General features: G+C 46.2%; 3 protein-coding genes across 7 annotated transcripts; 2 read left to right on the top strand and 1 right to left on the bottom strand.

Annotated features, from left to right (window-relative positions):
- Window positions 1–1,466: 1,466 nt before the first annotated feature.
- Window positions 1,467–13,056, top strand: YJU2B (YJU2 splicing factor homolog B). 4 transcript variants are annotated; one of them, XM_088658929.1, is made up of 10 exons: window positions 1,467–1,928; window positions 3,472–3,508; window positions 5,585–5,638; window positions 7,309–7,391; window positions 7,632–7,687; window positions 8,555–8,615; window positions 9,557–9,699; window positions 9,796–9,968; window positions 10,770–10,908; window positions 12,395–13,056. In XM_088658929.1, exons 2-10 carry the CDS (start codon window positions 3,506–3,508, stop codon window positions 12,802–12,804), a joined length of 1,122 nt encoding a protein of 373 aa, XP_088515055.1. In that variant the 5' UTR covers window positions 1,467–1,928; window positions 3,472–3,505; the 3' UTR covers window positions 12,805–13,056. The 4 variants fall into 4 exon arrangements, with proteins under 4 accessions (XP_088515055.1, XP_088515056.1, XP_034953200.1 ...); XM_088658930.1 differs by having other exon boundaries at window positions 1,921–2,136; XM_035097309.3 differs by lacking the exon at window positions 1,467–1,928 and adding an exon at window positions 2,229–2,287.
- On the bottom strand, window positions 3,795–4,148 carry TMA7 (translation machinery associated 7 homolog). Its single transcript, XM_035097311.3, has one exon. The coding sequence runs from the start codon at window positions 4,119–4,121 to the stop codon at window positions 3,927–3,929; it is 195 nt and encodes a 64-aa protein (XP_034953202.3). The 5' UTR covers window positions 4,122–4,148; the 3' UTR covers window positions 3,795–3,926.
- A 2,437-nt stretch (window positions 13,057–15,493) lies between the features above and the next one.
- C15H19orf53 (chromosome 15 C19orf53 homolog) lies at window positions 15,494–19,008 on the top strand. 2 transcript variants are annotated; one of them, XM_088658932.1, is made up of 3 exons: window positions 15,494–15,743; window positions 16,330–16,385; window positions 17,839–19,008. In XM_088658932.1, the coding sequence occupies exons 1-3, from the start codon at window positions 15,553–15,555 to the stop codon at window positions 17,859–17,861; spliced, it is 270 nt and encodes an 89-aa protein (XP_088515058.1). In that variant the 5' UTR covers window positions 15,494–15,552; the 3' UTR covers window positions 17,862–19,008. The 2 variants fall into 2 exon arrangements, with proteins under 2 accessions (XP_088515058.1, XP_034953367.2); XM_035097476.3 differs by having other exon boundaries at window positions 15,494–15,643.
- The last annotated feature ends 4,411 nt before the right edge of the window (window positions 19,009–23,419 follow it).

Genomic DNA, 23,419 nt, shown 5'->3' on the forward strand with positions numbered 1-23,419 from the left:
TCAGCAAACTTTTTCAGCAGGGGGCCGGTCCACTGTCCCTCAGACCTTGTGGGGGGCCGGACTGTATTTTGAAAAAAAATATGAACGAATTCCTATGCCCCACAAATAACCCAGAGATGCATTTTAAATAAAAGGACACATTCTACTCATGTAAAAACACCAGGCAGGCCCCACAAATAACCCAGAGATGCATGTTAAATAAAAGGACACATTCTACTAATGTAAAAACACCAGGCAGGCCCCACAAATAACCCAGAGATGCATGTTAAGGACACATTCTACTCATGTAAAAACATGCTGATTCCCGGACCATCCGCGGGCCGGGTTTAGAAGACGATTGGGCCGCATCCGGCCTCCGGGCCTTAGTTTTGGGACCCCTGATCTATGGGGTGTGTGTGGAGAGTGGTGAAGACGGAACAGCAATCCGTAGGCTGAGGATTCCCATCTGGACTGTAGGATCTATTCTCCTTGCCTACACCTTGTTCCTTAATTCCCACATGGACTGTGCAGGAGGGCACTTTTCATTCTCCACAGACCAAAGCAAGCAGGGAAGCGGAAGCGGAAGCTGCGGGTGGGAGGACCCAATCCAGATAAGGACCCTGGCATAGGGGCTATGGGAGATTTAATCCCTTTATTTCCCTTTCTCAGCTGCAGTTCCAAACTGCACTTGTACTTTGCATTTGGGAAAGGGACACCCCATTTGTTCCAATGCCACATCTACAATTCTACTTGGAATGCAGATTCAACTGATTCAAACAAGCTCCCTCGGTTAATCACGTCTACATTTGTGACTTAAATCTTTTTAGCGGCAACTCAAGACCTGTTGAGTCTCGAGTTACGGAAGCAGATTGTTCCTACCTGAGGGAAGAGAGTTGAGCAACTCAGGATCCAATGCAGAAGGCGGCTTTCCCAGTACTGCTAATCTCTCCTGTCAAATCTCTCATAATCTGTTCACACACCACTGCCATCAGCAGTCTTGCACAAAATTGTCACGGGAGCCGTCAGACTGGTTTGATGTGCTCTTACAACACATCCCCTAGAGAAGGCCATGACCTAATATCCTCATTTTGTGTTTCCTAGAGCCAAACAGTATAGGGCAAAGTGCAAGCCATACCAGGAGATAGCCTTGAAAGATCCAATTTTATTCAAAAGTCACTCCAGCTTTTTTCTTGCTGCAGAGGGATTTGGGATAAAAATGTTTTGAATTAATGGCACAAATTAGAGTGTGGTCCCACCTGCCCAAAATATTTAAAGCAGTGACAACACACCACTTTGAACAGGCATGGCTTCTCCCAAAGCAACCTGTGAAGGGTGCTGAGAGTTAGGAAACCTCTATTTCCCCCCTAGAGCTACAATTCCCGGAGTTCCCTGGGAAGAAGAATTGGCTGCCAAGCCACTCTGATAATTCTGAGCATGTCCGGAGCTGAGCCGGAAGCTGGAGTCAGGAGGATCAATTCTGGCACTTGAGGAACTCTGATTTAAAAACAGCATCATTTTTTTATTTTGGAGACGAGAGAACAAATATCCTTGGATTCAAGCAGAGGCAATAGCTTCCAGGCTGGTCTATAGATTGCACAGATAATCCCACGAGAAAGCTTGTTGGCTTCTGCACTCCTTCAGATACTATATACTGTACACAAAATGCTATCTTTGTGTGCACTACCTATGAAACCTAGTGGTCTGCATTTGCAGAATGTCTGTTTTGCAGAGAACTGTAGCAAGCAAAGAAAAGAAAAGAGGAAAAAAACAGGAAAAGGAAAAGGCAGAAGAAAAGGTGCATTTGCAGCGAAAGCTGCAGCAGAAAAGGGGGCGTCTTTTGCCTCAGTGCTGGCAGCCGGAGAAGCTGGCAGCACCTCGAGCAAAATCTCGCCTAAAATCTCTCCCGGCGCCGGCCTGAGAGAGAAGAGCTTCCTGGGCTCCATTCGCAAGTAAGAACTTGAGGGGAAACGGATTTTGCATTTCCCAGAGCGGACAGTTCCGAGGCGGCCGGGCGGCTTGCCGTGGGGCTTCGGCGGCGAAGGAGGAGGCCGAGGCCCGGCTCCGGGAGCTCCGCAAGCGTAGGATAGGCAGCCGGCGCCCCGCTCGGAAGGAGAGCCCCCTTTCGTCCCCAGGCCGACCTCTCTTCCTCACCCTCCGGTACTTGTGGAGGGGAAAGGCAGCCGGCCAGGCAGGCAGGCAGACTCCTCCCCGGGGAAGAGGGCAGGATCCGGCGCCAGGCGCGCGCTGATGAGGCAGCCCGGAGGAGGCGGAGCAGGCGGTGGGAGAAGGAAGCCGGAGCGGCGGCGAGGTTGGTGGGGGGGTTCGGCCGCCCGCTTCCCCCGGCGCCCCAGACCCTCAGGGAGGGCCGGGCACGGGGCGGCAGATAACATTATTGTTGTTGTTAGCGCCGGAGAAGGGCCAGGCCAGATACCATTATTGTTGTTGTTGTTGTTGCTCACTTATTTATACCCCGCCTTTTCCCCTGACTCGAGGCGGCTTGCAGATAAGAGCAGGTTAAAAGCATAGGTGGCACAGAAACGGGCGTGTGGGTGAAAGTGGGGGGCAGGCCCTTTGAGCGAGGTCCTGACAGAGCCGGCCCACCTCAGGCGACAGGATCCTCAGGGGCAGCAGATCCCCGATGCAGATCTTTAATCCCCATTGTTTTCCCCGATAGAGATCTTCCCTCGCCCCTTCTTCCCTGGTAGGAAAGGGGGGGGCGCCCTTTTGTGGTCGGACTCAGGTGCCCGAAACGTCTTGGGAAGGACCTGTATCTGTGCATGACTCTGCGTGGGTTTATTTCCTAACGTTTTATATACTGCTTGATGTTTTAGAAAAAGAAGGAGAAATAGGAATCCTAGCCACCCTCAAAGCAGTATAATATGCCCACTCAAGATGTATTTCAGCACGTTGTCACTTGTCAGGCCAAGGCGGCAACAGTCTGTGGTTAAGAAATATTTATAAGCACTTTCTTAAGAAAAAGAGAGAGGCGTGCTGTAATACCATGGCAGGACTCTTTGGTGGTGTGTGCCCACAAATAGCCTACTTTATAGCCAGTGGTTTATTTCTGAAAAAGCAATCAGTCTTGGCAAGAAGAATGTGGCCTAGAAGTGCTTAGCGGAGAGAGGCACTTTGCACACACTCAGAGGCACACTGTTACTACTGGGCATGGAGGAAATGGGGTGTTAGAGAGAACAAAGAGGGTACCCTGCCCACTGTGGGATCTGGCCCGGCCCCATGCTGGCATGCACCCCCGATAGTACCTAGGAGGAAATGTGCCCTTCGACAGAAGCCAGGTCTCTCTAGCCCTGCTTTCAGAGGCTGTGACTTTCTGTTGTTTCTGCGCATTATGTGGCAGAAGTTCTAGCATCACAAGCAGGTCCTGGAGCTTGAGAGTAGGTGGCTGCTGCTTTGGGCACTCCAAAGAGTGGTGCTGCTTGTGCTCCCCCTCTCTGGGAATATCCTAGAAATAACTTTCTCCTGCTCTTCTCTTAGGCCATTTCAACCGTTCAGCTAGACTTCTTTCATCATGGTGAGTACATGGGGTATATTGTAGCACACCCACAAAGTTGTTTGCCCCCCCCCCCAACACAGTGCTTGAACTTCAACAGGGTAAGCACAACACTTTCATGAGATGCTGCAGTTGTGTGCTTTTCAGCACCATGTATCTAGCCTCCCATAGAGACACCAGCTCACACAAACATGCTTCTGTAGGAGGCTGACCTGACTACAGTACAAACTTATGTATGGCCATGTGTTCTCCTGGGACTGGTGCTGCTGTGTTTGTTTGGTTTGTTTTTAACCAAAAAAAGGCCAATTATTTTGTTTGAACAAAATGTACATAGGTGCTCAAATTAATGTTTCCCACAACATCAGCCTGGAAATCCATCCTCCTGCCAAACATCCAATGAGAGAGAATGCTTTTCTTGCCCTATAGTCTCATCAATCTGCTACTTCTTACCAGATTTCTTAATCCCACCTACAGTAAGTGGGCCCTTTCCAGCTTCTTTTGCCTTCAACTCATCCAGTTTCAGCTGCTTCTCCTTCTGTTTTTGCTTGAACACCTTGTCTCCCTCATCCATTTCCTTTACTTCCTTCTTGGGCTGTTTCAAGGGTTCCTTCTTGCCACCAACCCGTTCCGACATGATGCTGCTGCCTTGCTTGCTTCTCCCCGACCCCACGGGTGCTGCTGTTAAATGTGAACTGGTCCTTAACCTACATGGGTAACTTGAAGCTTATGTCCTGTGGTAGTTCTCCATACACTGGTCTTTTGGTCAACAAAACAGAAGTTTAAATGCAATAATTACCAATGGGGGCTGGTTCACATTTGCCTGCAACTTTCCTGCTAGCACCTTGGGACAGCATAAGGCTATGTTTCTATGGAGCTGCTGTTAGTTTGAATATTTGGACACAATGGCATCCCTGTGTATGCCTACACACACACACACACACACACACACACACACCTCCTGCAGGCATGCTGATGGACAGGGCCGTCTTAAGCCCATCCAGCGCCCTGGCGCTAGGTCCCTCCAGCGCCCCCCTCCAGAGCCTCTCCAAGGGCCCGGGAGTGCCAAGTGGACCGCGGCAGCAGCGGGAGGCCACCTCCGAGGACTCTGCGCTGTGCCTCTTTCTTGTTTCCCCAGCGCTGGGTTCCGCTCAGTCAAGCTTCGCCACCAGCACGCGCACCGCAGGACCAGCAAGAGCTGCTTGGGTGTTGTGTGCGCGCTGGTGGCGAAGTTCGACTGAGCGGAACCCAGCGCTGGGGAAACGAGAAGGAGGCGCAGTGCGGAGTCTTCGGAGAAGGAGCGCAGTCCTGGCTAGATCGCCGGAACCCTGCCCTTCCAGTGCCCTCCAGTGGTTCTCCACGCCACTAGCCTCTATGGCTAGGACGGGCCTGCTGATGGAACAGTTGGTTTTGGCCTGGCTTAGATGGCTCCTGACATTCCCAAGGTGCCTACGTGTGGACTGTCATCAAATGAGAACTGGCCTGAACCAACAGCTGTTGCTTGAACAACATGACTGCTTGGATAAGGCCACTGAAATGGGGCGGGGGCGGCGGGGTTTGCTGAAAGGGTAACTTAGCTATTATGATAGCTAAATGGAACCTCCATGTTAGTAGATGGGACAACGCTGTATACCAGTTGTCGGGTAAGAAGACAATGTGGTAAATCTGTTAACCTTCATGCCCAACTTGCGGAACCCCACACATCCCCATAGGCATCTGGTTGGTCAGCAGGGTGTTGGTCCAAATAGACTTTGAATCCGACAAAGGAGAGGGTTCTCTTTGAGTTCTTCTGCAGTGTGCGGAAGAAATGAGCCAACTGCTTTGCTTATTGGAACTTTGGCCATGCTGTGACTCTTACCTGACAGCCACCTTCCCATATGTGACCCCCTTGAGCTGAGCAGAAGGGGACCTGTGCTCTGGGGTAGGAGGAAGCAAGCAGGCAAAACTAGTATACAGGGTCTGGTTCAAAACACCTGCATCCCCACCTCCTGGTGCCGCTAAAAAAAAACCTGCTTGTGTTTGCAGAGTTTTCATACACATTTAATTGCTTGAGGTGTTACTGAGCAACAGAATTCTAATGCTGTCATTGGTTACTTACAGGGGGAAAGAAAAGGAGTCAATAAGTATTACCCACCCGATTTTGATCCAGCCAAGGTAAGAGATCAATTGGGGGTTCTAAGGGAAGTTCAGTGCTTCAAGTTGTGTGCTGACTGTGTGCATTTTTGTTTTCTGTATTACAAGGAAATAATAAATGTTGGACTTTGGCAAGATAAGTTCCATGGAGAGGGGGTTTGTGTACCTAGTGGTTATAGCAAGGAATCAGTTTTTGAATTGCCTGGAAGGGTGTTACTGAGCTGAAACAGGCACAAGTCTGCAAGTCAGGTTTTCTGGGTGCTGCCTTCACTGAGTGGACCTGCCTCCATTGAGTGGTCTTGTCTGCATGTGAGAATGGTTAAGGATCTCACATGTTTGAGAGATCTGGCCTCACTGGAAATCCTGTTCCCCACACTATGTCTACTTTAGGTACCCAATGTAATTTGCTGCTCTTGCCTGCTTCATAAATAAGCATTGAGATGGCAGTAATATGTTCATTGTAAACCGAAGAATGTATTTCTAAAAAAGCAATTAGATTTCTGCAGAATTATTTTTCTATTGATAAATGGAAAACTTGAATAAGAACAAAGGATACAAATAAAATGTGATAAAAGACCACACAAAAGTGATAATTAATCCTAGAACAGGCCCATTCACTTGACAATCATCCACTTGAACCCTGGCAAATTATTTCCTATGTTTCTGAGCTCAAACAGCAAATTTGACCGTTTCGGCCAGGAATTAAAAACTGAAATCTTGTCCACATAATCAGCTTTCCTTACACAAGTTGGGAATTTCCCATATGTTTTCTTTCTTGGCATATTGGCAAGACAACATAGTAGAGAGTGAAAAACATCTTCAAGTTAAGTCACATGTCTTGAGTATCCTGCTGTCACTCGCCTAGAAACTGAGTAAGCAGAATTTAAAGCTGTATGTCTGGATGCCCAATGGAAAAGGGACTTCAAAATCAAACAGATGTTTTTTGGGATACACTTGTAACTTGAAGCCGTTGGCTTGTGTCCTACCCTCCGGAGCAGGAGAAAACAAGCTTGTTTCATCTTCCATGTGACAGCCCTTTAGGTATTTGAAGATGGCTTTCATATCACCTCTCAGTCTCATTTTTTCCAGGCTAAACACCCCCAACTCCCTCAACCTTTCCTCATAATGCTTGTCAACATCCTTCTTAAATTGTGGCACCCAGAACTTGATACATTATTCCAGATGTGGTCGGACCAAAGCAGAATAGAGTGGTACTATTATTTCCCTTGGCCTGAACACTAGGCTTCTGTTGATGCAGCCTAGAATAGCATAAGCTTTTTTTTTTTGATGCTGCTGCTGCATCACACTGTTGACTCATGTTAAGCTTGTGGTCTGCTAAGACCCGTATATCCTTTTCACATCTTGTATTTGTGTATCTGGTTATTCCATGCACCCCCAAACTTCGATCCTCCAGATGTTTTGGCCTACAACTCCCATGATCCCTAACTAACAGGACCAGTGGTCAGGGATGATGGGAATTGTAGTCCAAAACATCTGGAGGGCCGAAGTTTGGGGATGCCTGGGATATTCCTTCCTAGGTGCAGGTCAGTTTTAAAAAATCCTGGTTTTCCCTGGAATGGACAATGTCATAGGGGTACATAAATTGTCATCGGATGAAGGCTGTAGAGTCATGACTGACACTGGACTTTGTATATAACAAGTTGAGAATCTTCTTGTCTCATTTTTTGCAGCATGGCTCCCTTAATAAGTACCGCAACAGCCATCCGCTACGGGAAAGAGCCCGTAAACTCTCCCAAGGTATCCTCATCATCAGGTAAGGAAACTTAGATGCAATCCTTAGCATGCCAGGGCACCTTGGAGTTGAGTCCTTATTATGGGGTGCTCTTTGTAGGGGGGAATAGGAAAGTGTCTGGGGCCTGCACATCAGGGGAGGGCCAGCTCTATGCTAGCCAAGTTGCATGTGGACATCAAACAGGGCTTGTTTTCCTGCTAGCTGAAGTGGTCGGATGCCTCTGCTGCCTATAGTGAATGTCCCTTGGCTGTTCTTTCCTAGGTTTGAGATGCCTTATAATATTTGGTGTGACGGCTGCCAGAACCACATTGGCATGGGTAAGTGTGGAAGGTGGCTGGCGTTGAGGGCATCCCTTAGATAAATAGACAGCTAATAGGAGCTTGAATGTGGTGAGAGGGGCTTGTTTGAAGGTGGTGGAATTTTGCGGCAAGAGCTATGTACTGCAAAGAGGAACCTTGTTTGTTGAATCTCCATTTGGTATTTCTGAAAGCCTCCTGTTTCGTCTTGCTTTTTTTGCTGCTAGGTGTGATTGAGTACTTCTCACCTCTTGGGGACTAGTGCTTAAGGGTAGGTCAGGAAGAAACCAGAGAAGGAAGGCTTGTACACCAGGAGGCCAGTAGGAGTCATACGGTCAACTGTCGCTAGTTAGAATAAGAGATAATTGAATTTTATATCTCTTGAAGTCTGTTCTCAGCACTGAGAAGATGGGAGTGATGGGTCTAATAGATAAAATAAGGAGTTAGAAGTCCTAGAAGCTGGAACAGAAGCTGCATTCTGATTATGTGCCACTACAGCTTACACGTAGATCAGGGATGGAGAACCTGTGACCTGTGTGTCGTTAGACTATGTCTAGACTGCCATCAGCCTCAGCCAGCACAGCCGATGGTCAATTATGATGAGAGTTGAACATTTGGAGTGCCACAAGCTCTCAGCTCCTAGTCTAGTAAATAAAACGGGGGTTAGGGATTCTGGAAGTCAAAATACCTGGGACACTTTCGTTGTCCCGGTGTTGTCCTGCCATTTTGGTAATTAAGGTAAAGGTTTCTCAAAGGGCGTGGCATAAATGTTTAAAATGAATAAATCAGTCATTGTTGGTAATTATAAGATTCCAGGGTGGGGTTGAGTGATCAATAAAATCTGAGGCAGGATTGTACAAATTCTACTCTTCCCTCTGCTGGCTGCAGGTGTTCGCTACAATGCTGAGAAGAAGAAGGTTGGCAACTACTACACAACCCCCATCTACAGGTGGGTGCTGTGAGGGCTCTTGTTGTCTTTACTGGTGCTCTTGGCCAGGACGAGTTGGGCAGTGTGCGCATCAAGTGGAAGTTCAGGTCCGGCAAAGGGAAGAGGCAACTGGCTGGTGTTTAGGTAATCTGTACCCACATTTCCCACCTCCACTTTCAGTGGAAGATCAAGAAAAACAGCATGCTGTGTGAACTGTCTGATTTGTGTAACTGCACATGCGTGCTTGTGGCGTGTGAATCGTAGAGTGGAGGGGCTTTTCCTGTAGGCCCAACCCCCTGTTGGTGGAAGAAATCCAGAGTGGTTGTCCTGCTAGAAAACATCCAAGTGAGACAGAATCCACTACCACTGTGTAATTAGCTGCATCAACCTTTCTTCATGTGGACTTCTTTCCCATAATGCTGGTTGTCCTTGTTGCCCTCCTCTGCACCCATTCTGATTAGTCCAAGTCTGCTAGCCACGGGGCGAGACCAGAAGCTCTGTGGCACTATTCATTTAGCTGGGTGCCCTTCTCATTCATCTTCTGCTTCTTGCTTGTAGCCATGAAAAAATAAACACAACCACAGCAAGAGACTTGCTTATCTGTACCGTGGCTTCCACAAACCCCATAAACAATAAAAATAAATTTAATAATCATAATCAGACACAATAGATTCAGCTGCTTAGCTCTGCTCAGCAGCCATTGGCCTTTTGAAAGAGGCAAGCTTTTCATCCTCTAAAACACTGCAGCACCAGAAAACAGAGTTGCCTCATGTGTTGCAGGGACCAACCACCATACAGAACATGTCCCCCTACAGGGACACAGGAATTGTAGGGGAAAAGGTGGAAGGTCGGTATAGGGTTCTGTGTGACAGTAGGAGGCCCTTTTTCTGAACGCCTTCCATTCATGGCCACAACATCTGGTATCCCCCTCACCATCCCTTCTTGCTGAACTTGCCTTCTAGGTTCCGTATGAAATGTCACCTTTGCCCCAACCACATTGAGATGCAAACGGACCCAGCCAACTGTGATTATGTCATCGTCAGCGGTGCCCGGCGCAAGGAAGAGCGCTGGGACGTGGAAGCGAATGAGCAGATAGTGGCCACAGGTGAGCCTAGGGAGCTGTGCCCATCCTGCTGTTGGGGTGCTTGAGGATTCATCCAGTCTGGCCTGGCCAGGCCTAATGTTTGTATCTGCCTCTCAGCCCATGAGGAGAAGCAGAAGCTGGAGACAGATGCCATGTATCGGCTGGAGCATGGCTCAAAGGATCAGAGCAAGCTACAGCGTGCCCTCCCCACCCTGCAGAACATCCAAGAGGCTCAGAGCGCCTGGAAAGATGACTTTGCGCTCAACAGCCGCCTTCGCCGGAAATTCAGGGTAAGCAGATGTTGAGGTGGGAGAGTTCCTCTTCGTGGCCCTAGAACAAATTAATCTGTGGCCCTGAACAGGGTGAGATTTCAACTGTGTCAGCCACATAATAACTCTTAGAGGTTTAACCACATGCCTTTCAACTAATTAATTAATTAAGTTTAATTTAATTTAAAGTGCATATGATGAAATTTAGGTACATTTCTGAAATTTGTTTCATAATAAAAAGTCCCATGAAAAGATGAATGGATTCAAACTGTGGTGCAACAGCCACTTACTCAGGTGTAAGCTCCATTGAACTGGGTGGGACTTACTTCTGAGGAGACGTGCATAGAATTGCTCTGTAAAAAAATAATAATAGCTTGCATACTTGCATGTTTATCTTAGTCATTTGCATTTTAGTGTGCTATCTTTATGGACATTTGGGTTTCTTTTAAAATTATTTTTAATGTAAGCGATACCAAATCAAATAAGCGTAGGCAGAACAAGAATGACTCAAAGGAGAAACGCAATTTGTATTGTAGAATGAATTTCCATAAAGCTTCCCTGTCTGGTATCCTGGAGTTATTTTTTATTGATTACTGACAACCAGGCAGGAGGATATTTATACTGCTGGATTCAAGTTTGTATTCCTATTTTTATTTTGTTTATTTACTCAGCTCCTCCAGGACAACTGGATACAGTGGATTTAAAAATATTTATTCCTGTCTTTGCTAGTCCTTCGCTTGTGTTTTAGTTTTGCCCCTCCCCAAACTTTCTGATGTGGATTTCTCTTTTTTTGTCTCTGTGTCTCCCTTTCCTATCCCATAGGAAGAAAAGAAAGTCCTGCAAGAGGAGGAGAAGAAAGATCTTGCCCTGCAGTCAAAAGCAAGCCTGAGCATCCCACTTGTGAGAGAGTCTGACGAAGACCGCCATCTGGCGGCGCTTCTCAAGTACCAGAGCCTTGGCTGTACGTGAAGCCTTAGCTGTTGGGGTTTTTTGGGGGGCTGGAAGATGCAAGGAGGAAGGATAGGGCTTCTCCAGCCTGAAGTGTGCTGTGCAAAGGCCCAACACGGTTGTTGGCAGCACAAAACAGATGGCCACCTGTTGAAAACAGGATTCAAGGAGAACGCTCACATCGCTGCCCCACTCGTGTCCTTGCACACCCCTTCCTCCCCAAAGCCCTTAGAGCTCCAGGTCTTGCAGCACAAGCCATCTGACTCCTTTCCTGATTGATTCTTTGACTAAGGTTTCAGAAGAAATGACTGGCAAGCCCTCACAATGAAGCTAGGTTGCTAGGCTACGGTATTCGTTATGTACCAAAACAAGAGACAGTGATGTCATGTGCATTTTATAATTTACGTTCGTTTTTCACATGTGCAGACTTTGTCTCACCTGCCATTGCCCCACAACTGCTGTAGTTGTCAGAAACCCACCTTTCCCTGTTTTTTGGTGACTCCTAGATCCTGGTTGGAGAACCGCTGAACTTGGGCCACAATACAAAGATACTGTCGCTCATAACGGTGCGGGCACTGGGCTGTCAGACAGACCAGTCTCAAAACATCATAGCTGCGCCAGATTATTTTATGCTTCAAAATCCCCTGTAGCATTGGAGAGGGTGCTGAGATGCCAGCTATCCATAGCCCAGTGGTAGAGCACATGCTCAATGTGCAAGAGGTCCAAGGTAGGTTCATTTTCCCAACCTCCAACATCTCTTAGTTAAAAAACAGGATCAAGTTGCAGTTGGTGGGAAAGACTCCCCCTCCCCCTATCCTCAGCTAGATCGACCAATAATCTGATTTGGTGTAACACAGCTTCCAATATTCCTGTTGCAATGCACACAGTACCATTTCCAGTTATGTAATAGTCCCCTTATAATATTCCTGTTGGCGGCAGCTTACATGGAAATTGCTTTTCAATGGAAAGCAGCAGGTGATTTGATGTTGAATCGTTGGCTTGGCGGTGTGCAATGTGGCATTAACTGAGAGGTTGGTGCAAATTGTCCCAGACAGACAATTTTGACTGCTGGGTTCCCTTTTCTATTGTACATAAATGGGACTTTGCCAGTTTGTCCTTTCCCCAATCAACAGGTTTCTCAATGGAGAGGCTGGCTTACACAGAGGACAAATTATTCATAGAACCATAGAACTGTAGAGTTGGAAGGGACACAAAGGGTCATCTAGTCCAGCCCCCTGCAATGCAGGAATCTCAACTAAAGCATGCATGACATCATTATTATGTAGCATGCAATTCAGTTGGTTATATGTATCTTGTTTTTTGCTTGCTTTTTTGCATTGCAGTGTCTTACTATGTACTAATTCCCCACCCCTTTTAACTTGGTTTCTTGTATGTTCTTCTGTAAACTTTATTAATATTAATATATTAATAAAATTAATAAATTATAATTTGAAATAAAAACAAAAATGGTAACGATAACCCATTCTCTCTCCATCCAGCTTACGAAGACAAACAGAAGCAAAAACGCAGTGAGATCGTTGACCGCCCATGGTTCTCATCTGCCCAGGTCTCGAGCCCCAAAGCCAATGACACCCTGAAAAAGCTGGCACTCTCGGGGAAATCCCCAGCTGGCAAGCCGCCTGTAGCGATGAACGACCTGGGTGTTGTGCGTCGGAAATCCAGGGATAGGGAACGAGCTTCGACCGAGGAGGAGAGTGAGGCTTCAGATTCCACATCATGTGCTAACAGGCAGGACCAGGACAGTGCAATGAGGAAAGTGTCCCTTGACTCTCTCACAGGGCCTGAAGTGGGCTCCCAAAAGGCTGAAGAAAACCCCCTATCCCATTTTGCTACCTCTCTTGTCGCAGATTATTCTGACTCTGCATCTGATCCTGAAGCTGAACTGTGAAGAGAGTTTTGTGGCACTGTATATAATGTGACTGGACCTGATGTACAAATTGTCATCCCCCCCAAACCAACAAAAGACTCTGCAGTTGTTATGCCTATCAGTTGAATGTCTGAATAGGTGTGTGTGTGTGTGTGTGTGTGTGTCCGCCCTTGGGAGTTCCATTTTGCTGCCTTTCCTTGAGCTGGTTATTTAAGCATGAACCCTTCCTTGTTTTGTCCAACATACCACAAAATAAACACAGCTATCCCTATAGCCCTGCCTCTTTTGTCCTGACCATAGTCTTGACAGCTGCTTACATAGAATCAGAGAATTGTAGAGCTGGAAGGGACCGCGAGGCTCATCTAGTCCAACCCCCCTGCAGTGCAGGAATCTTTTGCCCAACATGGGGCTTGAACACATGACCCCGAGATTAAGACTCTTGTGCTTTTCTGACTCAGCTATCCATTAGTTGAATGCAGAGGTCACCAACCTGGGTTTGCAGGGAAAGGAAAGAAGCTGAAATCAGGCATCTTTGTATACGTGTAAAGCATAAAAGCCTTTTGAACTCATATTTCTAAAACAGAGATTCCACACATGGTACCACACATGGTAGACTCTGTGGCACTCCCAGATACCTCCCATTCTTGTTTGAATGATGGGTTTCTTTTCTTTTTCTCTTCGGAGGGGTTGCCTTCCTGCTATTGGGGGGGGGTTGAACATTGTCAACTTATCTGTCAAAAGGGTATTTTGGGGTGTCTGATTTTCCAAATATGCTCCAGGCCCGAAAAAATCGGGGACTCTTCTCCAAAATTGGTCAAGAGACCAATTATTTTGATAATATGTCATTGGTATCATCAAAAATACTGAGTAACATCAATTTTGGACAACAAACAATAGTTTCTCTAGTAATATTTATCATTTCTGTGAAAATTAAATTCCAAAAATTGTGCACCAGCTGTCATTCCCACCATGACCGATATGTACCAGATGCATTGCAGCCCCTCCAACAATAGGTAGGTGCTTTGGAAGAAAACATTTTTGACATTTGCAAAGGAGTGTGATAACATCAGTGTAGCAATGTTAAGGAGATTTTCCTAAGAAAACTGGAAACAGATTTTAAGGGTCGTGATTTCCAAATTTTATTCCAATCCTTGGGAATAATATGTTTACCAATTTCTAGTTCACATATTTTTAAGGAGTGTCCATGGATCCATAATTTACATTAAGCAACATTGCATACAATTTAAGGGGGGGGGGGGAAATGTCAAATATCTAGAACCATTTGCTCCATCCACTTAGATCAGAGTTTCCCAAACTTTCCATGTTGGTGACACACATTTTAGACATGCATCATTTCATCACACAGTAATTCAGTTTTCCTAACAAACCTGAGGTTAAACTAACCCTTTTTTTATCTCCTGGAGGAGCGTGGGGAGCATTTGTTGTGACACGCAGTTTGGAAAGCTTTTAGATTTTCGCTTGTGGAAAAGGCTATGGCGTATTATTATTATTTTTATTATTAATAATATCAATAATAATATCAATAATAATAATAGAATTTATATACCGCTCTATACCCGGAGGTCTCAGGGCAGTTCACAGAAAATTAAAATATAAAACCACAAAATATATAATGAAAATGAAAACAACCCAATAACACCCCCCCAAAAAAACCACATTTTAAAATGGCATAGGATGTCAATCAAATCAACCAAAGGCCTGTATCCATCCAGCCCTCTCAAGCTACATGCACACGCAGCACTACTGTCCTGACTTGGGTGGCTAGATGGGAAGGATGCCAGCTTGTATGTTTATTAGCTGAGCAGCGAAAACAATTTTGGCAAGCGTGCAACTTGTATAGAACTAAAACAACCACCATGCAATATGTTCACTTTTAGGCTATTGACTTGCTGTGCGGTTTTTATTGTTGTTGTTTAGTCGTTTAGTCGTGTCCGACTCTTCATGACCCCATGGATAAGAGCACGCCAGGCACTCCTGTCTTCCACTGCCTCCCGCAGTTTGGTCAGACTCATGTTTGTAGCTTCGAGAACACTGTCCAACCATCTCATCCTCTGTCGTCCCCTTCTCCTAGTGCCCTCAATCTTTCCCAACATCAGGGTCTTTTCCAGGGAGTCTTCTCTTCTCGTGAGGTGGCCAAAGTATTGAAGCCTCAGCTTCAGGATCTGCCCTTCCAGCGAGCACTCGGGGCTGATTTCCTTCAAAATGGACAAGTTTGATCTTCTTGCAGTCTATATATTCTTAATAGATTTTTTATATACAGTATAGTTCTTATTCTACTAATGTTTAACTGGTTTTTAATTAATGCTTCTGCTCCTTAAATGGTTTTAACTGCTCCTATCTTATCTGAAAGCTGCCTTGAGTACCTGCCAGGGGAAAAGGTGGGGTATACTGTATAGGGTTGCCATACATCTGGAATGTCTTAAGGCTGCAAATTTTGGCGAATTTTTATTTTGAGAATTTGCAAAAAAAAAAAAGAAGAAGCTCCGGATTTACATTTAATGAAATAATAACAATAACAATATCGCTTGTGGCTTGAGCCAGGATCCTGCCAAAAAAGCTGGCCTATTTCGCAGCCTGCGCATGAGGAGGCGCGCGCCCTGCCGACCTTTTCCGGGTCGCGCGCCGCTCGAGCCCTTTCGCATCCCGGCAGGAGCGCCTGCACTTCCGGGTTCGAGTCCTCCCTTCCTCCGACTGCCAGGGCGCGTGGAAGTAAGCCGGGCAGGCAAGGCAGCAGGGCGGCCGAGAGGGATGGCTCAGGGGAAGCGCAAGTTCCAGGCGCGCAAGGCGGGGAAGAAAGCGAACGCGGCGGCGGCGGCGGCCCGGGGGCCTCGCAAAGGAGGTAGGGCCGAGGGACGGACAGAGGCCGCCCGGGCGCTGGCTTTGCTCGCAACTTTGCCTCCGGCTCCGGAGACTTTTGTGCGCGCTCGGAAGAATTCCGGGTGCGTGAAAAAAAACAACCCTCCTCTCCAGGAACGCGATGAGAAATAATTATTATTCTTTATTTTAAAAATTTAGTCGCTTTCTTTTGCCCAAGGCAATCTCAAGCGAATTAAAACCAAATTAGGAGGCCCACCCCCTTATTTTCTTTATTTGTGATCCACGAAGCCGGTGCCAGAGCGCCCTCCGCCCTCCTCATTTTACGCGCGCCTGTAGCAATTTCCAGGCGAGTCTCCAGAGCAGAGCAACAAACACTGTCCCGTGCAGCTGTGCATGATTTTTGTAACTCTCCTGAAGCAGCTTCTGCATTATTTATTATTATTATTATTATTATTATTATTATTATTATTATTATTATTATTATTATACAAATTATGTACTTTGAATATTTTGAGTAGTGGCAGTGGGTTACATACAAATCTAGCCCAAGAGAAGATTGCCCATCTAGTAAGAGACAATGATATTTGGTAGGCAAATTCTTTTCTTCATATCTGTATATCCTGCACAGCTTCTGCCTAGGAGATGTAGCAGTGCAGAAGCGAAAAAGAATTGATTTATTTCCTTTGTGTTGTTGGGTTCCTCTCCTAGGCCGCATAATTGCTCCCAAGAAGGCTCGGGTGATCCAGCAGCAGAAACTGAAAAAGGTGAGATGCTCCCACCCTCCTCCATGCCAAACGGATAATCTGGAAGCAGCAACGGCAGAGACCACCTTTTGAGGCTTGGGTTATGTGGGCGCAAGTTTTCAACCCACGTGCCAATCATCAATTGTCTTCAGTGGCACAGAGCACTTTTCCACTGGCTTAGCCTAAGACACGACGTGTAGCTTCTTCTGGACAGGGGTAGCCTGGCCACCATGCTGCTCTATGCTCAAGTAGCTTCTGGGTTAGACTCCTGCAATGCAATGCACTTGGTGTTGCCCTTGGAGACAGTTTAGAAACTATAGCTAGTACAGATTCAGCTGTCGTGCTTTTAGCTGAGATGGCTCATCTGAATTTTAAAAACTTCCCTGGTTTTCTGTTTGTTTCTGAGCCTAATTGACAGCACAAGCACTGACTTTTAAGGCCCTTGGCTCTCATGGGTATCTAAAGGAATGCCCATTCACACATTGACCCGCCATCTACCAATGCTTTCTGTCATGAGTGAGGTTGGTGGTGACCATGGGGAGAGCTTTATGTTTTAGACTCCAGCCAAAACCTTTTTTCGTTTCTCCTAGGCCAGGGGTTGGCAACCTGTGGCCTATGGGCCACAAGCAGCCCATGGGGGTCATTTAATGGCCCACAAGCCGCCCCTGAACTGAGCCGCTTGCTCGGCGAGGCCCCGCATGATGCACTAAACTGGCTCAGCGCAGAGCGGGGACTCGCTTCCGCGACACCGGAAATCGCATCTGTGCAGATGCCAGAAATTGCGATCCAGCTCACAGAGCGATCTCTGCAGGAGTGAACTGGCCCAGGCGAGGTAAACCTTGCCGACCCCTGTCCTAGGCCTTCTACGTATGTTAGAACTCATCCTAAGGTAAAGGCAAAGGGCCCTTGACCATTAGGTCCAGTCACGGATGACTCTAGGGTTGCAGCGCTCATCTCGCTTTATTTGCCGAGGGAGCCGGCGTTTGTCCGCATTCAGCTTTTCGGGTCATGTGGCAACATGACTAAGCCGCGCACGGAAACGCCGTTTACCTTCCCGTCAGAGCAGTACCTATTTATCTACTTGCACTTTGACGTGCTTTCGAACTGCTCGGTTGGCAGGAGCAGGGACCGAACAACGGGAGCTCACCCCGTCGCAGGGATTCAAACCACCGACCTTCTGATCAGCAAGCCCTAGGCTCTGTGGTTTAACCCACAGCGCCACCCACGTCCCTAAGAACTCACCCTACTGTTCTTTTAATTAGAATGTTTTTCATCGTTGTTTCATGTGGATTGTATTGTATGTGCTTTTATTGTAAACCAGCCTGAGGTCATATCTGATCAAGGGTAGTATATAAATTCCCTAAAAAAACAGAAATACCCTCCCATTAGCAAACCTCAGTGGCACACCATAAGATTGGGACGTTTCAGGTGCATAGTTGCTTAGTTGTCATCATATAAACCTCTTTCTCTGCAGAACCTGGAGGTGGGCATCCGTAAGAAGATTGAGCACGAAGTGGTGATGAAGGCCAGCGCTAAACTACCCAAGAAACTGAGTGTGCTGAAGGCCCCCAAAGTGGACACCGCAAAAGAGCCAGGCCACTCCAGCAAGTCTTAGCTATGTCCTGCATACCTGAGTGGGTAGCAGAGAGCAGCCGTATACGGCTGGACGACTGCACCCATGACACCCACCTTCTAGTGTTGGATGAGCCTGCAGATTAATAATGTAGCACCATTTCAGTTGGTGGTGAAAGCTAAACCCTTCACACGAGAAACCGGGTGGGCTATTCTGTGGCTAGGTGAAGAGGTGGGCTTTGTTTTTCAGCTATATTGTATGTAATATTGGTTCAAGTCCCAGCGTCTCCCCTGTTTTATATTTGGACTTGCCTCTCATTAATGACTTCAGTGGAAGCCATTCTTTCAAAGCTAGCCGGGACTGGGTAGAGTTTGCAGGAGCGACTGGAGCTGTTGCCCATTGCTGTTTCAGCAGCATCAAGTTATCAGAATCAGACAAGGCACACTGTGTTCATACGGGTCTACAGACATGGCATGTATGGCACCTATATAACATATTGGTATTTACACATGTGGGTGTCTTTGCAAACATGGGAGTCCAGTGTGTGAATGTTGGGCAGGACCCAGCAGGCTAGGATGAATCTCAATCCACTATTTTCTATAGGGCTTGGATGTCTACATGAGACTTGATCCACCCCGTATGAAGAAGCAGAAATTCCCAACTGAGCTTTGAGGTTTTTAGCTGTTCCTGGAACCAAGTGTGATTTACTCACGTGTGTATTGTGGTTTGAGTAAAAAGGATCTCTTCTGCCATCTGTCCCCTTTCTGCTGCCTTCTGAGGGTCCATATAACACACTAATTCTATTTTGCTGCCCGTTTCAACCTTGCCCCTTTTGCAAAGCTTCTGACATAATCTGTGATGATTGCTTTCGTAACCCAGAAGGTTCCTTATGGCTTCCTCATATCTTTCCACGGTACCTTGGTAAAACCAAGGTATATGTTCTCAGATCAGGAATCCCAAATCTAAAGTAATTTTTAAACGTTGAAATCCCTGTTCCTGTAACTACTGCAGATGTTTGCTTATTACTATAGTATCTCCACCACATTTAATAAATATGTTATCTAAAAAGTGCATTCTTAACTCAGAGCATTTCATCCTGCAGTTTTGTGAGTTGTGCAGGGATGAAAGATTTACTTGGAAATGTCCTGGAGTGGAGGCGAGAAGTTGGTGAACACAGAGGGCACGATCTGGCTAAACACAACCACTTTATCCTTTACTTATTTATTGCAAAATAAAAAAAATTCCTTCAGTAGCACCTTAAAGACCAACTAAGTTTTTATTTTGGTATGAGCTTTCGTGTGCATGCACACTTCTTCAGATACACTGAAACAGAAGAGCCAGACCCTTATGTATATTCAGAGGGTGGGGGTGGGGGTGGGAATGGGTGATGGGCTGATAGGAGTGGTAAACTCCTTATTTATTGCATTTATAGATCCCTCCTTTTATTCCCATGAGCTCACGGTGGTGTACATGCTGCTCCCCCTCCTCATTTCATTGCCACTGTGAGGTAGGTTAGGCTGCAAGGCAGTGACAGGCCCAAGGTCGCCGGGGAGCATTTTGGAGAAGCAGCCCATGATCTGGGACCAGGCACTGTCCTTTGGGTGAGGGGCAGGATACTTGCAACCACAAATTTTAAGATTTGCCACCTAGGCTAGGCAAAATGTGTGGACTCCTGATGGCAACATGCTTTATTAAATGTGCTAAAATGTAAAATTCATATTTAAAAGATCTGATCAGAAAAAAAAATTGGGAATTCTGAAGTGTATAACAAGAGAAGCTGGATTCTGCAACGTGTATAAATTATGCATACTAAGCAAATTTGCAGGATTTCTCTTATTTTGAATAATCTATACTGCAGTTTTTGCATGATTTATTCTGGTTATGCGGGTCTTTTAGGATGGACAAGGAACTGTGCAGGGCACTTAAACTAGGGTTGCCATATTTCAAAAAGTAAAAACCAGGACACCCTGAAAACTGTTGAGCATTTTTTTAGGAAGGACTCGAATTTTTTGAGCTTTTTCTTAGGCAAACCCGAAAGTTGTTGAGCGTTTACAAAAACACAAAACAAACTTGACTTGCCTCAGATCCAGGAAAAGGCGCCACATTTTGGAAATCCCCCATTTGATGCGCTTTCGAACTGCTAGGTGGGCAGGAGCTGAAATCTGTCGGGTCCTTTACCTTTGCCTTCATGTACACCTAAGAAAGGGAAAATGCACCAGTGGGAGGGATGGCTGGGTCACCCACTCTGCAAGCTGAGCAAACACGGCAGGGTACACCACAAAGGAGGTTTGTACCCTTTCTGTATGGGGTATATTGTGTGTGTGTGCACGCACTCCTGAACCGGGCAATGGGAGTCTGAAATAGAAACGAAGTCCTGCCAAACCTTAACCCTGCAGAGAAATTCACAGGTGAAAGTTGACATCACTAAACCAGAGTTCACAGAACTACTGGTAACCGAAGTTAAAAATTTAAATTAGTGGCATGCTTAGAAAGTTACCTTATTGCACATCGGACTGTTTGTCCATCTAGTCCAGTATTGTCTACTCTGACTGGGAGTGGCTCTGCAGCAGTGACGGAGAACCTGTGGCTCTCACAATGTTGGCCTCCAGCGCCTGTCAGCCCTACTAGCATGTCCAGATGTCAGGGGTGATGGGAATTTTAGTGCAACCATGTTGTTGTTGTTTAGTCGTGTCCGACTCTTCGTGACCCCATGGACCAGAGCACGCCAGGCACTCCTGTCTTGCACTGCCTCCCGCAGTTTGGTCAAACTCATGTTCGTAGCTTTGAGAACACTGTCCAACCATCTCGTCCTCTGTCGTCCCCTTCTCCTTGTGCCCTCCATCTTTCCCAACATCAGGGTCTTTTCCAAGGATTCTTCTCTTCTCATGAGGTGGCCAAAGTATTGGAGCCTCAGCTTCACGATCTGTCCTTCCAATGAGCACTCAGGGCTGATTTCCTTCAGAATGGATAGGTTTGATCTTCTTGCAGTCCATGGGACTCTCAAGAGTCTCCTCCAGCACCATAATTCAACCATACCTGGAGGGAACCATACCTGGAGGGAAACAGGTTCTCCGCCCTGCTTCAAGGGGTCTCAGCAGAGTCCTAAGAGCCTCTTAATTGGAGGCACCAGGAACTGCGCCTGGAAAAACTGGAAGAGCGATCTGAAGTGTACAGCATGTTATTCAATGAAGGATAACTACCTGAAAATGACTTGCAGGTGGTATTTCACTCGGAGTAGACTTGCTAAGATGTATAAGACTGAATCAGTATGTGCTGGAGATGCAATAAGGCTGAGGGTACGTTCCTTTCATATGCGGTGGACCTGTAAAGGGGTAAAAAAAGTATTGGGAAATAATTCATAATGAATTGAAAAAAATGTCTAAAAGTACCGTACTTTCCCCCAAAAAGCCAGAATCCTTTTGGTTGGGGATAATTCAGATGGAAATTCCCAGGTGTCCAAAAAAGTTATTTATGTATGCTACTACTGCGGCCCGTGTTTTCTTAGCCCCAAAATGGAAAATGAGCAAGGTCCCAACCAAAGTAGAATGGCAACTTAAACTGAGGGAATATGCGCAGCTTGCGGACCTAGCATAGAATAAGAGAATAAGAGCATACATTTAAAGAAGATTGGGAAATGTTTATTGAATATATGGGGGGAAATTGTGTACACTTGAAAACGTTGGCAACATTCAGATAAATTCAACAGTGTAAATATATTAGTATATCATGAGAAGAGAAGACTCCCTGGAAAAGACCCTGATGTTGGGAAAGATGGAGGGCACTAGGAGAAGGGGACGACAGAGGACGAGATGGTTGGACAGTGTTCTCGAAGCTACGAACATGAGTTTGACCAAACTGCAGGAGGCAGTGGAAGACAGGAGTGCCTGGCGTGCTATGCTCCATGGGGTCACGAAGAGTCAGACACGACTAAACAACAACAAATAAGTTTTGATGGACGTAATAATGGAATACTGGATGGTTTAGTTTATGTAAAATATGCAGGGATTTATGTTATGCAAAAAGAAAAGTCATTGATATTTTAAGGTTGTTTAAATGAATATTCTAAAATATAAAACAGATAATTTCATGATGGGAGGGGGGGAACTGAACAACTGAGCATGGAACCTGCAGGTGTAGCATTTACTCTTTCACTGAGCTATAATGTGCCACACAAGTGCAGGAGTTCAGGAGGAGTAAGAATTAATTGTTGCTCATAAACCTCACCTGATGTGCTTCTGCATGAGTCACTGTTTGGGATATTCCCACCTATCCCTGATTGGACGGAGGCGGAGCCAGAGCGGAGGCAGAACAGGGAACCTTCTCTGAATGCTGGTAGTTAAGAAATTTCTCTGGTGGTGTGTATGCAGAGACAGGGCAGCATTGCCCATCTTGAGCATAGGCTCAGTGGAAAGAGCCAAGGTCGGCAGTGTGTCATCCAGTGTCACAGTGGGCAGCCTCACCTGTGAATGGCTACTTTGCGTTCCTGTGTGATCATGTGGCACACACTTTGGAGATTACTCCCTTTAGCAGTGACTGACAATTGCGAGGCTTTCCTCTATGGTGACCAGGAGAGGTCACTGTTGGAGTCCGAATACTAGTTTACAGAGATCATAGAATTGTAGAACTGGAAGGGACCCTAGTTCAAGCTCTGGCAGTGCAAGAATCGTAGCTAAAGAATCCTTGACAGATGTCCATCCAACCTCTGTTAAAAAATCTCCAATGAAGGAGAGCCCGCCACCTTCTGAAGGAAGCCATTCCACTGCCAAACAACTCTTACTGTCAGAAAGTTCTTCCTGATGTCAGAATGCTTTCCCTGAATCTCCTTTCTTGTAATTTGAATCCATTGGTTCAGGTCCTTCTCTCTGGAGCAGCCAAAAAACAAGCTTGCTCCATCTTCCATGTGACAAAAGCAGCATTTTGGAACCAAAGCAGATTCGAAAAGATAAACAAATGGGCCTTTTGCTCATAACCCAACTGATTGAGCTTTACCCTTACTGATAAATATTTGTCCCCTCTGTTTTGTTCAGTTAACGTTTTAGTTGAACATTCTGCTCTCTAAGTCACACACACACACACACACACACACACACACACACACACACACAATACTAAAAATACCAAGTCCTACAGAACCTTGTGTCTCTAACCTTAGGGTACGACCCAGCCCAATCTAAGGACTTCCACATCCACTTATCCTACTCAATATGCAAGGAAACTATGCCACACTTTCTCCAAGAAGCTGCTCAAACATCTGATCGGTGTTCTGTACAGTCATACCTCGGTTTAAGTACGCCTCGGTTTGAGTACTTCCAGTTTAAGTACTCCGCGGACCCGTCTGGAACGGATTAATCCACTTTCCATTACTTTCAATGGGAAAGTTCGCTTCAGGTTAAGTACGCTTCAGGTTAAGTATGGACTTCCAGAACCAATTACACCCATACTTCGGGTTAAGTATGCTTCAGGTTGAGTATTCTGTGGACCG

This window comes from Zootoca vivipara, chromosome 15, assembly GCF_965207765.1.
Source record: "Zootoca vivipara chromosome 15, rZooViv2.hap1.1, whole genome shotgun sequence".
Taxonomy (NCBI): Eukaryota; Metazoa; Chordata; class Lepidosauria; order Squamata; family Lacertidae; genus Zootoca; species Zootoca vivipara.

Bases quoted from the DNA above. Each gene is read 5' to 3' on its own strand.
- YJU2B (XM_088658929.1), top strand. The intron at 8,616-9,556 runs GTGGGTGCTGTG...CTTGCCTTCTAG, and splicing joins TACACAACCCCCATCTACAG to GTTCCGTATGAAATGTCACC. The intron at 10,909-12,394 runs GTACGTGAAGCC...CTCTCCATCCAG, and splicing joins CAAGTACCAGAGCCTTGGCT to CTTACGAAGACAAACAGAAG.
- TMA7 (XM_035097311.3), bottom strand. From the start codon at position 4,121: ATGTCGGAACGGGTTGGTGGCAAGAAGGAACCCTTGAAACAGCCCAAG.
- C15H19orf53 (XM_035097476.3), top strand. From the start codon at position 15,553: ATGGCTCAGGGGAAGCGCAAGTTCCAGGCGCGCAAGGCGGGGAAGAAA. The intron at 15,644-16,329 runs GTAGGGCCGAGG...TTCCTCTCCTAG, and splicing joins CCGGGGGCCTCGCAAAGGAG to GCCGCATAATTGCTCCCAAG. The intron at 16,386-17,838 runs GTGAGATGCTCC...CTTTCTCTGCAG, and splicing joins AGCAGCAGAAACTGAAAAAG to AACCTGGAGGTGGGCATCCG.